We start from the raw sequence: 19,003 nt of genomic DNA, 5'->3' as shown, positions 1-19,003 counted from the left end.
TGGAAGACAGGTTCAATCAGTGAAGTCATAGACTGTCTAGTGCTGGGAGCTGGAAGACAGGTCCAATCAGTGAAGTCATAGACTGTCTAGTGCTGGGAGCTGGAAGACAGGTCCAATCAGTGAAGTCATAGACTGTGTCTAGTGCTGGAAGACAGGTCCAATCAGTGAAGTCATAGACTGTCTAGTGCTGGAAGTTGGAAGACAGGTCCAATCAGTGAAGTCATAGACTGTGTCTAGTGCTGGAAGACAGGTTCAATCAGTGAAGTCATAGACTGTGTCTAGTGCTGGAAGACAGGTCCAATCAGTGAAGTCATAGACTGTGTCTAGAGCTGGAAGACAGGTCCAATCAGTGAAGTCATAGACTGTGTCTAGTGCTGGAAGACAGGTCCAATCAGTGAAGTCATAGACTGTGTCTAGAGCTGGAAGACAGGTCCAATCAGTGAAGTCATAGACTGTGTCTAGTGCTGGAAGTTGGAAGACAGGTCCAATCAGTGAAGTCATAGACTGTGTCTAGTGCTGGGAGCTGGAAGACAGGTCCAATCAGTGAAGTCATAGACTGTGTCTAGTGCTGGAAGACAGGTTCAATCAGTGAAGTCATAGACTGTGTCTAGTGCTGGAAGACAGGTCCAATCAGTGAAGTCATAGACTGTGTCTAGTGCTGGAAGACAGGTTCAATCAGTGAAGTCATAGACTGTGTCTAGTGCTGGAAGACAGGTCCAATCAGTGAAGTCATAGACTGTGTCTAGAGCTGGAAGACAGGTCCAATCAGTGAAGTCATAGACTGTGTCTAGTGCTGGAAGACAGGTCCAATCAGTGAAGTCATAGACTGTGTCTAGTGCTGGAAGTTGGAAGACAGGTCCAATCAGTGAAGTCATAGACTGTCTAGTGCTGGAAGTTGGAAGACAGGTCCAATCAGTGAAGTCATAGACTGTGTCTAGTGCTGGAAGACAGGTCCAGTCTATGTAGACTGTGTCTAGTGCTGGAAGTTGGAAGACAGGTCCAATCAGTGAAGTCATAGACTGTGTCTAGTGCTGGAAGACAGGGTCCAATCAGTGAAGTCATAGACTGTGTCTAGTGCTGGAAGACAGGTCCAGTCTATGTAGACTGTGTCTAGTGCTGGAAGTTGGAAGACAGGTCCAATCAGTGAAGTCATAGACTGTGTCTAGTGCTGGAAGACAGGGTCCAATCAGTGAAGTCATAGACTGTGTCTAGTGCTGGAAGACAGGTCCAATCAGTGAAGTCATAGACTGTCTAGTGCTGGAAGTTGGAAGACAGGTCCAATCAATGAAGTCATAGACTGTGTCTAGTGCTGGAAGACAGGTCCAATCAGTGAAGTCATAGACTGTGTCTAGAGCTGGAAGACAGGTCCAATCAGTGAAGTCATAGACTGTCTAGTGCTGGAAGTTGGAAGACAGGTCCAATCAGTGAAGTCATAGACTGTGTCTAGTGCTGGAAGACAGGTTCAATCAGTGAAGTCATAGACTGTGTCTAGTGCTGGAAGACAGGTCCAATCAGTGAAGTCATAGACTGTCTAGTGCTGGGAGCTGGAAGACAGGTTCAATCAGTGAAGTCATAGACTGTGTCTAGTGCTGGAAGACAGGTCCAATCAGTGAAGTCATAGACTGTGTCTAGAGCTGGAAGACAGGTTCAATCAGTGAAGTCATAGACTGTGTCTAGTGCTGGAAGACAGGTCCAATCAGTGAAGTCATAGACTGTGTCTAGAGCTGGAAGACAGGTCCAATCAGTGAAGTCATAGACTGTGTCTAGTGCTGGAAGTTGGAAGACAGGTCCAATCAGTGAAGTCATAGACTGTGTCTAGTGCTGGGAGCTGGAAGACAGGTCCAATCAGTGAAGTCATAGACTGTGTCTAGTGCTGGAAGTTGGAAGACAGGTCCAATCAGTGAAGTCATAGACTGTGTCTAGTGCTGGAAGACAGGTTCAATCAGTGAAGTCATAGACTGTGTCTAGTGCTGGAAGACAGGTCCAATCAGTGAAGTCATAGACTGTGTCTAGAGCTGGAAGACAGGTCCAATCAGTGAAGTCATAGACTGTGTCTAGTGCTGGAAGACAGGTCCAATCAGTGAAGTCATAGACTGTGTCTAGTGCTGGAAGTTGGAAGACAGGTCCAATCAGTGAAGTCATAGACTGTGTCTAGTGCTAGAAGCTGGAAGACAGGTCCAATCAGTGAAGTCATAGACTGTGTCTAGTGCTGGAAGTTGGAAGACAGGTCCAATCAGTGAAGTCATAGACTGTGTCTAGTGCTGGGAGCTGGAAGACAGGTCCAATCAGTGAAGTCATAGACTGTGTCTAGTGCTGGGAGCTGGAAGACAGGTCCAATCAGTGAAGTCATAGACTGTGTCTAGAGCTGGGAGCTGGAAGACAGGTCCAATCAGTGAAGTCATAGACTGTGTCTAGAGCTGGAAGTTGGAAGACAGGTCCAATCAGTGAAGTTATAGACTGTGTCTAGTGCTGGGAGCTGGAAGACAGGTCCAATCAGTGAAGTCATAGACTGTGTCTAGTGCTGGAAGTTGGAAGACAGGTCCAATCAGTGAAGTCATAGACTGTGTCTAGTGCTGGAAGACAGGGTCCAATCAGTGAAGTCATAGACTGTGTCTAGTGCTGGAAGACAGGTCCAATCAGTGAAGTCATACTGTGTCTAGAGCTGGAAACTGGAAGACAGGTCCAATCAGTGAAGTCATAGACTGTCTAGTGCTGGAAACTGGAAGACATGGTCCAACCCTCTTCTCCCGAAGAAGAGAAAGAGCCCACACGCGCGTAAGATGACGTGACATCTGTAGCTTCATCCACACTGTCACGTGATTGTAGAAACACATTTCAGTCTGTCCTGTCATGACAACCTTTCAGTTCATCCACGCTCTCATGCGTCGATACTTTCACTCTTTTTCACGACTGGTTTATTAGAATTTCTGGTATTTGTGGTGGAAGGTGAATGGTATTGTGGTCTGATGGAACGTTAGGTGGAAGAATATTTGACTTGCACAGGGTAGATTTCCACTTCAGAGATCAAGGATCTGGTTGTTACGTTTTACGAAAGAGACATGCCGTTTAAAAAGAGGGTAAACGTGCAAATTGCAATGATTAAAATCACTGTAATATATATATATATATATATATATATATATATATATATATATATATGTGTGTGTGTGTGTGTGTGTGTGTGTGTGTGTGTGTGTGTGTGTGTGCGTGCGTGTGTGCGTGTGCGACAGACAGACAGAGCCAGAGACAGAGAAAATAACAGCTATGTGTAGACAGCTATGTGTAAAGCTGTCGCCACAATCCAAACACTCAACAGCCTTCAGACAGAAAATGTACTGAGGTTCCACTCCCATTAATTACGTTGTTAAAACTCAAAACAACAATTACAACAAACTTCAAATGTGATTTGTGCATGAAAATATTGACCTGTACTTCATGCGTTTCCGATTAATTAAAAAACAAACAACAACAACAACAAAAACCCCACCCTGATCGTTAATTCTTTTTTTTTTCTTTTTTCTTTTTTTTTAATGGAATAGCTATGTAGTGTTTGCACTCTGTAAGTAAAACAAGCATTAAAAAATCAATATCGTTTTGTTTTTTGTTTTTTGACTCACTTGTGTAAACAAAGTCTATGGAAATAACCCGGTGTTGGGCTCTCTCTCTGTCTCTGTCTCCATCTGTGGTAAATTTTAACATTGTCATTTTCTCTGGAAATTGTCAGCTGATACCAAATTTGGATGAAAAGTCATTTCAGTTCTTTCCACTCATTCTGTTTATAACAACAATGCACCTCTGGGGTGGGCAAAAAAACCCAAACTGAAAAAGAAGCCAAAATATTTGCACAATAAATTTACTGTTGCATTTTTCTTTTTTATTCACAAAACCTAGTACTTTTAAGTGACATACTGACACGCTGATTTAAAATAATAGCAGTCGTTTTATCTATTTTTGACTCACTTGTGTAAACAAAGTGAGTCTATGTTTTAACCCGGTGTTCGGTTGTCTGTGTGTGTGTGTGTGTGTGTGTGTCTGTGTGTCTGTGTGTCCGTGGTAAACTTTAACATTGACACCAAATTTGGCATAAAAATAGGAAAAATTCAGTTCTTTCCAGTCATCTTGTTTAAAACAATATTGCGCTTCTGGGATGGGCACAAAAAAATAAAGAATGAAGCCTAATTATATGCAAACTGCATTTACTGTTATATTTATATTTTTTGTATTCTCTAAACTTGGCACTTTGATCTGATATTTGGCCCAACAGCTAGAGCAGTCATTATTATCATTTTTGGCTCAAACAGGAACTTCTTTTGCTAAGCATGGAAGCTTTATTTATTTTGCAAACGTTTTGGTTCAGATAGAAAAAAGGGAAATTACTATGTAATGCTAGTGGAGTTAATTTGCTTTAAACTGATCTTTCTCATCTTAAACATTACATTTTGAAACAAGAAAGGCAAGGCCTTCGAGACTCACTTGTGATGCACTTTTTAAAAAAAATGCAAGCTTTTTATGTATTGAGCATAATTTCAAAATGTAATGTTTAAGATGAGAAAGATCAGTTTAAAGCAAACTAAGTTCCCCAGCAGAGTAATTTCCCTTGTTTTACTGCCGACACCAAAACGTTTGCAATAAATAAAACTTCCACGCTTAGCAAAAGAAGTTCCTGTTTGAACAAAAAATGACAACAATGACAGATCTTTTGTTGGGTCGAATATCAGATCAAAGTGCCAAGTTTAGAGAATACAAAAAATATAAATATAACAGTAAATGCATTATACTCAATACATAAAAAGCTTGGATTTAAAAAAAAAAAGTGTATCACAAGTGAGTCGTGAAGGCCTTGCCTTCCTTGTTGTTGTTCAAATAGGAACATCTTTTGCTCAGTGTGGAGCTGCTTTCCTCCACACATACGACGCGGTCAAACATATGAACACATACAAATACATATATGTGTGTATGTGTACACATATATAATTATGTATGCACACATAATGTAGCACAGCACACGCAAAGAAGTGGTCCTGCCACAACTAAGTATTGCTGAGGGAAGAGGTGAGTTTTGAGACCAGATTTGAGAGGTGAGGGAATCGGAATGACGGAGGTTATCAGGGAGCTTGTTCCATGTCTTTGGCGATTGAAAAGAAAACAATCTGTGTCCATAGGTTTTGCTTCTGATGCGAGGTGTCCTGACAAGTCGAGTATCGGGAAGAACGGAGCTGGCGAGACGGAGGGGTTCAGAAAGATACTTGGGGCCAGATCCGTTGACTGCAGAAAAGGTCAGAGTGGATAGCTTATAGTCTATTTGGTCAGAAACGGGCAACCAGTGGAGAGACTGAAGGAGAGGGGAAACGTGGTCAAATTTAGAAGCTCTGCAAATGAGTCTGGCAGCGTTATTCTGAATTCGCTGAAGTTTATCTAACATATATTTGGGAAGGCCGGCCAAAAGAGAATTGCAGTAATCCAATCTTGAGAGAGCTAAAGCACATACAAGTGTTTTGGTTGCATCAGTTATGAGACAGTGGCGGACAGAACTAATTCTACGCAGTTCCAGATTGGCAACTTTACATATATCCGAAATGTGTTGTTGGAAGGAAAGAGGCTGGTCTGGGATTACACCATGACTGCGAACAGAAGGAGAAAGTGAAAAAGGTATGCTATTGATCAGAACAGAGTCAGGAATGGAAGGATGTTGACGAAATGTTAGTCTAATTGTCATTTAGTTGCAGCTTGTTGAGTCACCCAGTCCTTTGTCAGCAATGCACTCCTGTGTTTGAGTCACCCAGTCCTTTATGTCAGCAATGCACTCCTGTGTTTGAGTCACCCAGTGCTTTATGTCAGCAATGCAGTCCTGTGTTTGAGTCACCCAGTCCTTTATGTCAGCAATGCACTCCCGCCTTTCGGTCGCCAGTGCATCAATGGAAGCCGACTGATGAAGTTGAGTGTCATCAGCAAAACTCTCATGTCACATCGCATGGTGACTGATGGCATCCGACACAGGAGCTGTGTACAGCACAAACAGAATGGGACCTAGTGGGACACGAGATCTCAAGGCAGCACAAACAGAATGGGACCTAGTGGGACACGAGATCTCAAGGCAGCACAAAAAGAATGGGACCTAGTGGGACACGAGATCTCAAGGCAGATACTCAGTATCTACCTTTTACACACACTTTCTGTGTACGATCTGACAGGTAAGACGTGATCCATGCTAGTGCAGTGTCACGAATACCAAAGGATGTTTTAAGTCTGTTCAAGAGGATAGTGTGGTCAACAGTGTCAAAGGCTGCTGACAAGTCTAAAAGAGCGAGAACAGATATTTTATCATCATCAAATCCAGAAAACAATTCACTGTTTCGCAGCTATGACCACGTCCATAAGCTGACTGGTGAGAATTAAGTAAACTTACATTTAATACATACAGACGGACATACAAAACCAACATCTGAAATCAACAATATTTGCCACTGTGCACCACCTAAACTACTAATCAGGAAAACGACACAACACTGTCTTCATACCGAGAAAAAAACAAACAAAAAAAGTCACATGCACTGTTAAAAACAAGTAAATGAATGAAAGGGAAAAAAATAATAAATAAAAGAACAAACGTTGCATTCATGGTTGTCTCTACTCCTCCTCGTTGCCTTCAATCATTTTTTATGTAAGGGCACCATTTTCTAGAAAATGCTATGGACGACATTTCCATCGAGTGTATATATTTTTCGGTTTTATATATGTTTCTTAGGTCTGTTAGGAAGTACTTTATACATGGTTTGATTTTATTTATTCTGCATTTATAAATGAAATGTTTCGCCACTAGAATGATATAGTCAAATATTTCACCTGTTTTTGTAACATCATCATTTCCAAATAATACTAACTCTATATTAAACTTTACATTTGCACAATTTTCACACTTTTCCTTCAAGACATTCTCTAAGTCCCCCCAAAAGAGCTGAGTAAATGTACAGTGCCATAAGTAGTGTTGAATTGTGTCTATTTCATTTTTACAGAAGTTGCACATGTCGCTATTTGTTATTCCCATTTTTTTAGTATTTTGTTTGTAACCAGTATACCATGACATATTCTAATCTGGAACCATTTCAATCTTACTTCCTTTATGTTTTTCACTTGTTTCACAGTGGCATCCCAGTTTATTGCAATGTCTAGTTTTTGCTCCCACTTGATAAAAGAATTTATATTGTATAGAAAAATTGGTTCAAGTAATATATCATAATAAATTTTAGATCCTTTCTTAACATTAGCTATTATCTGCAGTGCTTTTGGTTCTTTATTGCAAGTTTTGTCTGTGATAGTAATATTGTTTGTGCGCAAGTAACTTTTAATGGAACGTATAAATCCCATATACAGTAAATAATTAACTTTAACCTCATATTTTTCTGTGAAATCTTTATGACTAAGGAAGCACCCATTTTCATCTACAATATCTCTAACCAGAAAAATACCTTTACTTGTCCAATTTTTTAAATAAACTGTCTTATTACCGACTTTAAATTTGTCGTTATGAAAAAGTGGTTCTACGAGTGCCTCTTGTGCTTCTTTTAACCTAACATGTTTTGTAAAATTCTCATATGCCCAATATACATCTTTCCAGAAACTATTACATTCAGTGTTTACAATAAGTAAACTATTTTGTTCCAGATGAGCTAAGAACCCTTAGCTGCTGGTCAGGCATCTGCTTGGCAGATGTGGTGTAGCGTATATGGATTTGTCTGAACGCAGTGACGCCTCCTCTAGCTACTGATACTGATACTGATAAGAGCTCTGCTAGATAGAATAAAAAAGAGACATATTCGAGAAAGGTCTGAACTTTTCAAACGATCGATGGTTTCTTGATGAGTGGACGTACAACAGCAGATTTGAAGCTGTCGGGGAAACAACCAGACAGTAAGAAAGAATTGATGACATGAGTAATACGTGGCAACAGAACATCAATACATTCAACCAACAGGGCGGAACAGGGTCAAACTCACAGGATTTCGGACAAGCGCTGAGAAACACTTTCTTCACAAACTCCTCAGTAACCAGGTGGAAACAATGTAAAACAGGACCACTGTACGCACGTACATGGGACATACGTTTCTTAAAATATATCTCACTCACCTAAAATATCACATTTTGAAACATGACTCCGGACATAAAAAGGCTTTTGTGTTTTATAATCATTGTGAAGGTCTACTGTCTACATTCAGCCAAGTAGTCTGTTTGGGAAAATAAGTGATCGGATACAAGTCAATTAATATTCAATAGTATGCACATGCTATTGTGCCCTATAAAATATTACTAGTTTTGGCTTGTTCGCAATTAAAAACAAACCAACCATGGACAGAGCACACAGAATGACGCTAACTGCACTGCCCACGTGTTTACTGCATACGAATAGTTTTTGTTTTGTTTTTGTTTTTAAAGAAAATACTAAATCAAACATGAACATAACAAAGATTGTAGACAAACGCAGGACACATCGGGGTAGCCATTTTGGAATTTTGATTCAATCAGTAATTCGCGAAAACATAATAAAGAGGAGGTGAAGAAGGCCGCTACATTTCATTCAGAGAAAACACTGAACAGGCCTGACATACTGCCTAAATGTCCCTGAACACAAAAAATCAACTGATCCAGTTTCATTCAGTGAAAACACTGAACAGGCCTGACATACTGCCTAAATGTCCCTGAACACAAAAAATCAACTGATCCAGTTTCATTCAGTGAAAACACTGAACAGGCCTGACATACTGCCTAAATGTCCCTGAACACAAAAAATCAACTGATCCAGTTTCATTCAGTGAAAACACTGAACAGGCCTGACATACTGCCTAAATGTCCCTGAACACAAAAAATCAACTGATCCAATTTCTTTGCACTGTCGTACTGTCAGTTACATAAAGTCACATTGCGCGTGCGCGAAAGAAGTAAACAGACATCTATCTGTGAACTACACCTGAAAAACAAGAGAGCCAAGGCCTTCAACACTCACTTGTGATACACTTAAAAAAAAAATATCAATAAAAAAAATCGTGAAAAAGTGCTCTGTATTTTTTATTATAAAGCTTCGGGTTAAAAAAAGAAAAGAAAAAAAAAGGCCTGAGCGCAGATTCGAACCCACCATGTTGGGGTGGGAAGAAATAGTCTTACTCACTGCACTATTGCGGATCCATGAATGACCATCAAAAAAGGTGATAAATCGATTGCGATATTCCACGTGATAAGGCTTTTTAAATCATATAATTTTGGTGTATCTCGGGCATTTAAAATGTCTTTAAAGGCAATGAAGAATTCTTCAAAGTCTGCTGTAATGGAGACGTGGCTATCGCCGTAATCACGCTGCAACATTAAGCCGTTTTTCTCTGGATCTAGATAGATGTACAAGTTTAGTTACACACACCGGGAAAGTACGACACGGTCGATTCGATTTCTCTTTTCTGTTCATTCTAGTTAACTGAGTATCCACTTTAAAAGATTCATATGCAGTAAACATGTCGATGATGTAGTCTGTGTCACTGTATGTGTTCTGTCCAGAATTTGAATTTCTTTCCATTTAATTACCAACAAGAAAATGGAGGTCACGCCGTCACTCACTAAGCATCGCCAACGCTACTGCAACTGGGATGCGGTTATATGGTGTTTTCGGAATCCCGGAAATGGCCATATTCAACCGGCAATAATCTGCAAAAGCTGTTGGTAGACTATCAATAAACATGTCAAGACTGCTTTTCATATGATTTGCTCAAATAAAACAAATGACTAGGTCAGTTTTCTTAGATAAAACAAAAGACTCAATCACTCTTTGTGGTCACGCCTTGAGGACTCAAAACATAACTGTCCTCAGTGCTTCTGTAAACGATCTAAACACTTAGCTTAGAACAGGAATTAAAACCACCACCACCACCACCACCACCAACAAAAATCAATTAAAACACACACACACACACTCTTTGCCACAGGTGGCGTCCGGCTGGCAGGAGCCTTGTCAATCAGCTGACCAGCCTGTTTCACTGTATCAATGCTTCTGCCGGTCCACGGCCTCTTCGGCGTCTCTGAAACAAACGTTTGGTAAATTTCCCTCTGTGACTTGTCCATGGTATATTTCTCTCTGTGACTTGTCCGTGGTATATTTCTCTCTCTGTGACTTGTGACTTGAAAATGGTGTATTTCTCTCTCTGTGAATTGTAACTTGTCCATGGTATATTTCTTTCTCTGTGACTTGTGCATGGTATTTCTCTCTGTGACTTGTGACTTGTGCATGGTATATTTCTCTCTCTGTGACTTGTGCATGGTATATTTCTCTCTGTGACCTGTGCATGGTATATTTCTCTCTGTGACTTGTGCATGGTATATTTCTCTCTCTGTGACTTGTGCATGGTATATTTCTCTCTCTGTGACTTGTGCATGGTATATATCTCTCTGTGACCTGTGCATGGTATATATCTCTCTCTGTGACTTGTGCATGGTATATTTCTCTCTCTGTGACTTGTGCATGGTATATATCTCTCTGTGACCTGTGCATGGTATATATCTCTCTCTGTGACCTGTGCATGGTATATTTCTCTCTCTGTGACTTGTGCATGGTATATTTCTCTCTCTGTGACTTGTGCATGGTATATATATCTCTGTGACTTGTGCATGGTATATTTCTCTGTGTGACTTGTGCATGGTATATATATATATCTGTGACTTGTGCATGGTATATTTCTCTCTCTGTGACTTGTGCATGGTATAAATATCTCTGTGACTTGTTCATGGTATATTTCTCTCTGTGTGACTTGTGCCTGGTATATTTCTCTCTCTGTGACTTGTACATGGTATATTTCTCTCTGTGTAACTTCTGTATGGTATATTTCTCTCTCTGTGACTTGTACATGGTATATTTCTCTCTGTGACTTGTGCATGATATATATCTCTGTGACTTGTGCATGGGATATTTCTCTGTGACTTGTGCATGGCATATTTCTCTCTCTGTGACTTGTGCATGGTATATTTCTCTGTGACTTGTGCATGGTATATTTCTCTCTGTGACTTGTCCATGGTATATATCTCTCTGTGACTTGTCCATGGTATATTTCTCTCTCTGTGACCTGTGCATGGTATATTTCTCTCTGTGACTTGTGCATGGTATATTTCTCTCTGTGACATGTGCATGGTATATTTCTGTGTGTGATTTGTGCATGGTATATTTCTCTCTGTGACTTGTCCATGGTATATTTCTCTCTCTGTGACTTGTACATGGTATATTTCTCTCTGTGTCACTTGTGCATGGTATATTTCTCTCTCTCTGACTTGTGCATGGTATATTTCTCTCTCTCTGACTTGTGCATGGTATATATCTCTCTGTGACTTGTCCATGGTATATTTCTCTCTGTGTGACTTGTGCATGGTATATTTCTCTCTGTGTGACTTGTACATGGTATATTTCTCTGTGACTTCTGCATGGTATATTTCTGTGTGTGACTTGTGCATGGTATATTTCACTCTCTGTGACTTGTGCATGGTATATTTCTCTCTCTGTGTGACTTGTGCATGGTATATATCTCTCTGTGACTTGTCCATGGTATATTTCTCTGTGTGTGACTTGTGCATGGTATATTTCTCTCTCTGTGACTTGTACATGGTATATTTCTCTGTGACTTGTGCATGGTATATTTCTGTGTGTGACTTGTGCATGGTATATTTCTCTCTCTGTGACTTGTGCATGGTATATTTCTCTCTGTGACTTGTGCATGGTATATTTCTCTCTCTGTGACTTGTGCATGGTATATTTCTCTGTGACTTGTGCATGGTATATTTCTCTGTATATTTCTCTCTCTGTGACTTGTCCATGGTATATTTCTCTCTCTGTGACTTGTGCATGGTATATTTCTCTGTGACTTGTGCATGGTATATTTCTCTCTGTGACTTGTCCAGGGTATATTTCTCTGTCTGTGACCTGTGCATGGTATATTTCTCTCTGTGACTTGTGCATGGTATATTTCTCTCTGTGACCTGTGCATGGTATATTTCTCTCTGTGACTTGTGCATGGCATATTTCTCCCTCTCTGACTTGTACATGGTATATTTCTCCTTTTGAACTTGTGCAGTTGTGGAAACACAATAAAGTCCTCAAGTGTGTTTAGTAGATTCAATTCAATGGAGAAGCTGTTTACGACGTGTTCATTGATTTCTTTCTCTCGGTCTGTTCTCGTACGTGTTTAGTTAATTTGTTGCAACAGCTACTTATCACGTGAGTGTTACTTTATGTCTCTTATTCACCGTCATAATGAAGGCATTACAGTCATACAAAACATGCTGGCTTTAAACTCCCTACAAATCTGGGGAAACGAAAACGAACAAAAGAGAATAACAGATTCAATTCTGCACCCGTTCAAGAAGAAAAAAACCTTGTCCCTCACCAAAGCTGTGTGAGCCTGGAGATGGTGAGCTGTCGGATGTCCCTGCTGGTGTAGACCAGGTCAAAGTCCCGCTCCAGGGTCTGCTGGACCTCTGTGCCCATCAGGGAGTCCAGACCCAAGTCGGCCAGAGTGCTGTCAGGGGGCAGCTTGCTCACGTCCCTCACCCCTGTCACACCACACCGCACCACAGTCACCTTACTGTCCTGTGCTTTGTCACACCACACCACACCACAGTCACCTTACTGGCCTGTGCTTTGTCACACCACACCACACCACAATCACCTTACTGTCCTGTGCTTTGTCACACCACACCACAGTCACCTTACTGTCCTGTGCTTTGTCACACCACACCACACCACAGTCACCTTACTGTCCTGTGCTTTGTCACACCACACCACAGTCACCTTACTGTCCTGTGCTTTGTCACACCACACCACACCACAGTCACCTTACTGTCCTGTGCTTTGTCACACCACACCACACCACAATCACCTTACTGTCCTGTGCTTTGTCACACCACACCACACCACAGTCACCTTACTGTCCTGTGCTTTGTCACACCACACCACAGTCACCTTACTGTCCTGTGCTTTGTCACACCACACCACACCACACCACAGTCACCTTACTGTCCTGTGCTTTGTCACACCACACCACAATCACCTTACTGTCCTGTGCTTTGTCACACCACACCACAATCACCTTACTGGCCTGTGCTTTGTCACACCACACCACAATCACCTTACTGCCCTGTGCTTTGTCACACCACACCACACCACAGTCACCTTACTGTCCTGTGCTTTGTCACACCACACCACACCACAGTCACCTTACTGTCCTGTGCTTTGTCACACCACACCACAATCACCTTACTGCCCTGTGCTTTGTCACACCACACCACACCACAGTCACCTTACTGTCCTGTGCTTTGTCACACCACACCACACCACAGTCACCTTACTGTCCTGTGCTTTGTCACACCACACCACAATCACCTTACTGTCCTGTGGTTTGTCACACCACACCACAGTCACCTTACTGGCCTGTGCTTTGTCACACCACACCACACCACAGTCACCTTACTGTCCTGTGCTTTGTCACACCACACCACAGTCACCTTACTGTCCTGTGCTTTGTCACACCACACCACACCACAATCACCTTACTGTCCTGTGCTTTGTCACACCACACCACACCACACTCACCTTACTGTCCTGTGCTTTGTCACACCACACCACACCACTGTCACCTTACTGTCCTGTGCTTTGTCACACCACACCACACCATAGTCACCTTACTGTCCTGTGCTTTGTCACACCACACCACAGTCACCTTACTGTCCTGTGCTTTGTCACACCACACCACACCACAGTCACCTTACTGTCCTGTGCTTTGTCACACCACACCACACCACAGTCACCTTACTGTCCTGTGCTTTGTCACACCACACCACAGTCACCTTACTGTCCTGTGCTTTGTCACACCACACCACACCACAGTCACCTTACTGTCCTGTGCTTTGTCACACCACACCACACCACAGTCACCTTACTGTCCTGTGCTTTGTCACACCACACCACACCACACCACAGTCACCTTACTGTCCTGTGCTTTGTCACACCACACCACAGTCACCTTACTGTCCTGTGCTTTGTCACACCACACCACACCACACCACAGTCACCTTACTGTCCTGTGCTTTGTCACACCACACCACACCACTGTCACCTTACTGTCCTGTGCTTTGTCACACCACACCACACCACAGTCACCTTACTGTCCTGTGCTTTGTCACACCACACCACAGTCACCTTACTGTCCTGTGCTTTGTCACACCACACCACACCACAGTCACCTTACTGTCCTGTGCTTTGTCACACCACACCACACCACACCACAGTCACCTTACTGTCCTGTGCTTTGTCACACCACACCACAGTCACCTTACTGTCCTGTGCTTTGTCACACCACACCACACCACAGTCACCTTACTGTCCTGTGCTTTGTCACACCACACCACACCACAGTCACCTTACTGTCCTGTGCTTTGTCACACCACACCACAGTCACCTTACTGTCCTGCGCTTTGTCACACCACACCACAGCCACCTTACTGTCCTGTGCTTTGTCACACCACACCACACCACAATCACCTTACTGTCCTGTGCTTTGTCACACCACACCACACCACAGTCACCTTACTGTCCTGTGCTTTGTCACACCACACCACAGTCACCTTACTGTCCTGTGCTTTGTCACACCACACCACACCACAGTCACCTTACTGTCCTGTGCTTTGTCACACCACACCACAGTCACTTTACTGTCCTGTGCTTTGTCACACCACACCACACCACAATCACCTTACTGTCCTGTGCTTTGTCACACCACACCACAGTCACCTTACTGTCCTGTGCTTTGTCACACCACACCACACCACAGTCACCTTACTGTCCTGTGCTTTGTCACACCACACCACACCACAGTCACCTTACTGTCCTGTGCTTTGTCACACCACACCACACCACAGTCACCTTACTGTCCTGTGCTTTGTCACATCACAGTCACCTTACTGTCCTGTGCTTTGTCACACCACACCACTGTCACTTTACTGTCCTGTGCTTTGTCACACCACACCACACCACAATCACCTTACTGGCCTGTACTTTGTCACACCACACCACAGTCACCTTACTGTCCTGTGCTTTGTCACACCACACCACACCACAATCACCTTACTGTCCTGTGCTTTGTCACACCACACCACAGTCACCTTACTGTCCTGTGCTTTGTCACACCACACCACACCAGTCACCTTACTGTCCTGTGCTTTGTCACACCACACCACAGTCACCTTACTGTCCTGTGCTTTGTCACACCACACCACACCGCAGTCACCTTACTGTCCTGTGCTTTGTCACACCACACCACACCACAGTCACCTTGCTGTCCTGTGCTTTGTCACACCACACCACAGTCACCTTACTGTCCTGTGCTTTGTCACATCACACCACAGTCACCTTACTATCCTGTGCTTTGTCACACCACACCACACCACAGTCACCTTACTGTCCTGTGCTTTGTCACACCACACCACACCACAGTCACCTTACTGTCCTGTGCTTTGTCACACCACACCACAGTCACCTTACTGTCCTGTGCTTTGTCACACCACACCACACCACAGTCACCTTACTGTCCTGTGCTTTGTCACACCACACCACAGTCACCTTGCTGTCCTGTGCTTTGTCACACCACAGTCACTTTACTGTCCTGTGCTTTGTCACACCACACCACAGTCACCCCTCCTCCCTCCCCCCGGCCCCCTACACACACACACACACACACACACACACACACACACACACACACACAAACACGTACACGTACACACACACACACACACACACACACACAATCATAACATCTGTTGCGGTTAAAAACTGATAAACTGAACCCAGGCATCCAGTGAAGCAGTCATCTGACAGGCGGACAAACAAGACAACATGTACAAACCATGCTGCCATCAACTCTTCCTTTCCAGACGATCGACTATCCCACCAAAAGTCAATCCACAAGGCCCACACAACCAACGAACACTCAGCAACAGGAAAACCGCCCACACATGAAAACAAAACAAAGCTTTCCCTGAAAACAGGGAATTACACAAAGCTTTCCCTGAAAACAGGGAACTACACAAAGCTTTCCCTGAAAACAGGGAACTACACAAAGCTTTCTCTGAAAACAGGGAACTACACAAAGCTTTCTCTGAAAACAAAGAGCAGGGAAAAATCCAAGCAAAGCAGGCAGACTTCCCGCACCCAAAATGGCCGCCACAGTGTGCAGGGCGGAGGACGCCAGCTGGGCAGCCTGCTTCCCCCGGGGACTGAGCACGAAGGACGACACCACCGGCCAGGTCCCCTGCAGGAACACGTCCAGCGTTGCCAGGGCAGATCGGATCCGCTGAGGACGGGCGCCATTAAAGTCCGTGAAGTTGTCGCCCCTGGTGTCCAGGAACACTCCCACGTCACCGATGGTGCCCCACTGGATGGCCAGTCCTGGGGACACGTTTCCACACGTCACTGTCACTGATCATCCACCATCACTTCCCTCATCATGGCCATGCTTTACGTCACTGTCACTGATCATCCACCATCACTTCCCTCATCATGGCCATGCTTTACGTCACTGTCACTGATCATCCACCCTCACTTCCCTCATCATGGCCATGCTTTACGTCACTGTCACTGATCATCCACCCTCACTTCCCTCATCATGGCCATGCTTTACGTCACTGTCACTGATCATCCACCATCACTTCCCTCATCATGGCCATGCTTTACGTCACTGTCACTGATCATCCACCATCACTTCCCTCATCATGGCCATGCTTTACGTCACAGTCACTGATCATCCACCCTCACTTCCCTCATCATGGCCATGCTTTACGTCACTGTCACTGATCATCCACCCTCACTTCCCTCATCATGGCCATGCTTTACGTCACTGTCACTGATCAACCATCATGGCTTCTTTCAAACGCTGAAACATTTCCAGCGCTAAAACGATGTGACACGAACAGAGTAGTGGGTGAGAAAGAGAGCTGGGAAGCATCCCTTTCATCATACAAAGATCATTTGGAAACAGTGGGCATGGCGGATAAAGGACAGTAAAAGTCCGTGAACATGAATCCTTTCAGTTTCTCCAGAAGGCATCTCTGCGTTCGGACAAATCCATATACGCTACAAAACATCTGCTCGGCAAATGCCTGACCAGCAGCATAACCCAACGCGCTTAGTCAGGCCCTGAATGCATGCTTAGTCAGGCCCTGAATGCATGCTTAGTCAGGCCCTGAATGCATGCATAGAGTTTTTGTACCTATTAGAGTGTTTTATGTACCTATCAGTGTTGTACTTTTTCTACATTATTTTGCCAGAGGACAACACTCTCGTTGCCATGGGTTCTTTTTCAGTGCGCCAAATGCGTGTTGCACACGGAACCTGTTTATTGTCTCATCTGAATGACAAGACGATCACTTTGATTTTCCAGAAAAATCTGGGAGAAAGGGTGACAGCAGTATTCGAACTCAGACCCTCACAGATTCTCTGTATTGGCAGATGAGCGTCTTAATCATTCTGCCACCTTCCTCCCGAGGAAAATCCTTTCCTTTCAGTGACAGCTGGCAGTACCAGCATATTTCGAGGAAAGTACCATTCGTTCTGTCAAGCATGACAACATGCTGCTGACCACGGCACATGTGAGTGAAAACCTGGACACTGACAGATTATCATGACCATCAGATTACCAGAAGTGGTGAAGGAAAAACGGACACATCTGCTTTCCACTATATCTGCGATAATTCATCAAATTGGTAATTTATCTGTTTATATATTCATTCGAGGAGTTGAACTGTTGCCAACAGAATGATCACCTGGCAAGCCGTCAGCCACCCGTTTCTCACACACACGCTCCATGGCGGAGTTGGCAAAGCCGTAGGTCACGTGACCAGCGCTCGCTCTGCCCGAGAGGAATGAGGAGAAGGCGACGAACCAGTCCAGGGAGTCCTGGCACAGGTGTCTGGTGACCAGGTCCAGGTTGATGGTGCCCTGTACCTTGGGGCTGCCCACTGTCTGGAAGTTCTCCGCTGTCTGGTTCTCCATCAGGCCGTCCCTCAGAACCTGAAAGGTGGTGGTGGGGGGGGGGGGGGGGGACCTCGTGTAAATGATATAATCTAATGGTCGTCGTGTGTATGTTTCGGGATTCATGCAGTGCTAACTCCCCATGGCCAGGTTGAAGACACCGCCCACAACACCCATCCCTGTGTCACTCACCATGGCCAGGTTGAAGACACCGCCCACAACACTCATCCCTGTGTCACTCAACATGGCCAGGTTGAAGACACCGCCCACAACACCCATCCCTGTGTCACTCACCACGGCCAGGTTGAAGACCCCGCCCACAACACCCATGAATGTGTCACTCACCATGGCCAGACTGAAGACACCGCCCACAACACCCATCTCTGTGTCACTCACCATGGCCAGACTGAAGACACCGCCCACAACACCCATCCCTGTGTCACTCACCATGGCCAGACTGAAGACACCGCCCACAACACCCATCCCTGTGTCACTCACCATGGCCAGACTGAAGACCCCGCCCACAACACCCATCCCTGTGTCACTCATCATGGCCAGATTGAAGACCCCGCCCACAACACCCATCCCTGTGTCACTCACCATGGCCAGACTGAAGACACCGCCCACAATACCCATCCCTGTGTCACTCACCATGGCCAAACCAAAGACACCCCCCACAACACCCATCTCTGTGTCACTCACCATGGCCAGACTGAAGACACTGCCCACAACACCCATCCCTGTGTCACTCACCATGGCCAAACCAAAGACACCGCCCACAACACCCATCTCTGTGTTACTCACCATGGCCAGACTGAAGACACCGCCCACAACACCCATCTCTGTGTCACTCACCATGGCCAGACTGAAGACACCGCCCACAACACCCATCCCTGTGTCACTCACCATGGCCAGACTGAAGACACCGCCCACAACACCCATCCCTGTGTCACTCAC

The 19,003-nt window shown here is 44.3% G+C and overlaps 1 protein-coding gene across 1 annotated transcript in view; it reads right to left on the bottom strand.

The window, feature by feature from the left end:
* Positions 1-5,716: 5,716 nt before the first annotated feature.
* Positions 5,717-19,003, bottom strand: part of LOC143293113 (fatty acid synthase-like) — a 67,969-nt gene continuing 54,682 nt past the window's right edge. Inside the window, exons 28-31 of the mRNA XM_076604021.1 lie at positions 17,839-18,085; positions 16,229-16,465; positions 12,408-12,573; positions 5,717-5,954 (exon numbers count right to left, since the gene is read on the bottom strand). Of these exons, the coding sequence (XP_076460136.1) occupies positions 5,717-5,954; positions 12,408-12,573; positions 16,229-16,465; positions 17,839-18,085 (888 nt within the window). The remainder of the gene's footprint in view (positions 5,955-12,407; positions 12,574-16,228; positions 16,466-17,838; positions 18,086-19,003) is intronic.

This window comes from Babylonia areolata, chromosome 18 (genome assembly GCF_041734735.1).
Source record: "Babylonia areolata isolate BAREFJ2019XMU chromosome 18, ASM4173473v1, whole genome shotgun sequence".
NCBI lineage: Eukaryota > Metazoa > Mollusca > Gastropoda > Neogastropoda > Buccinidae > Babylonia > Babylonia areolata.
Note: the sequence above shows the minus strand (reverse complement) of the source record. Positions and strands in the feature narration are given on the sequence as shown.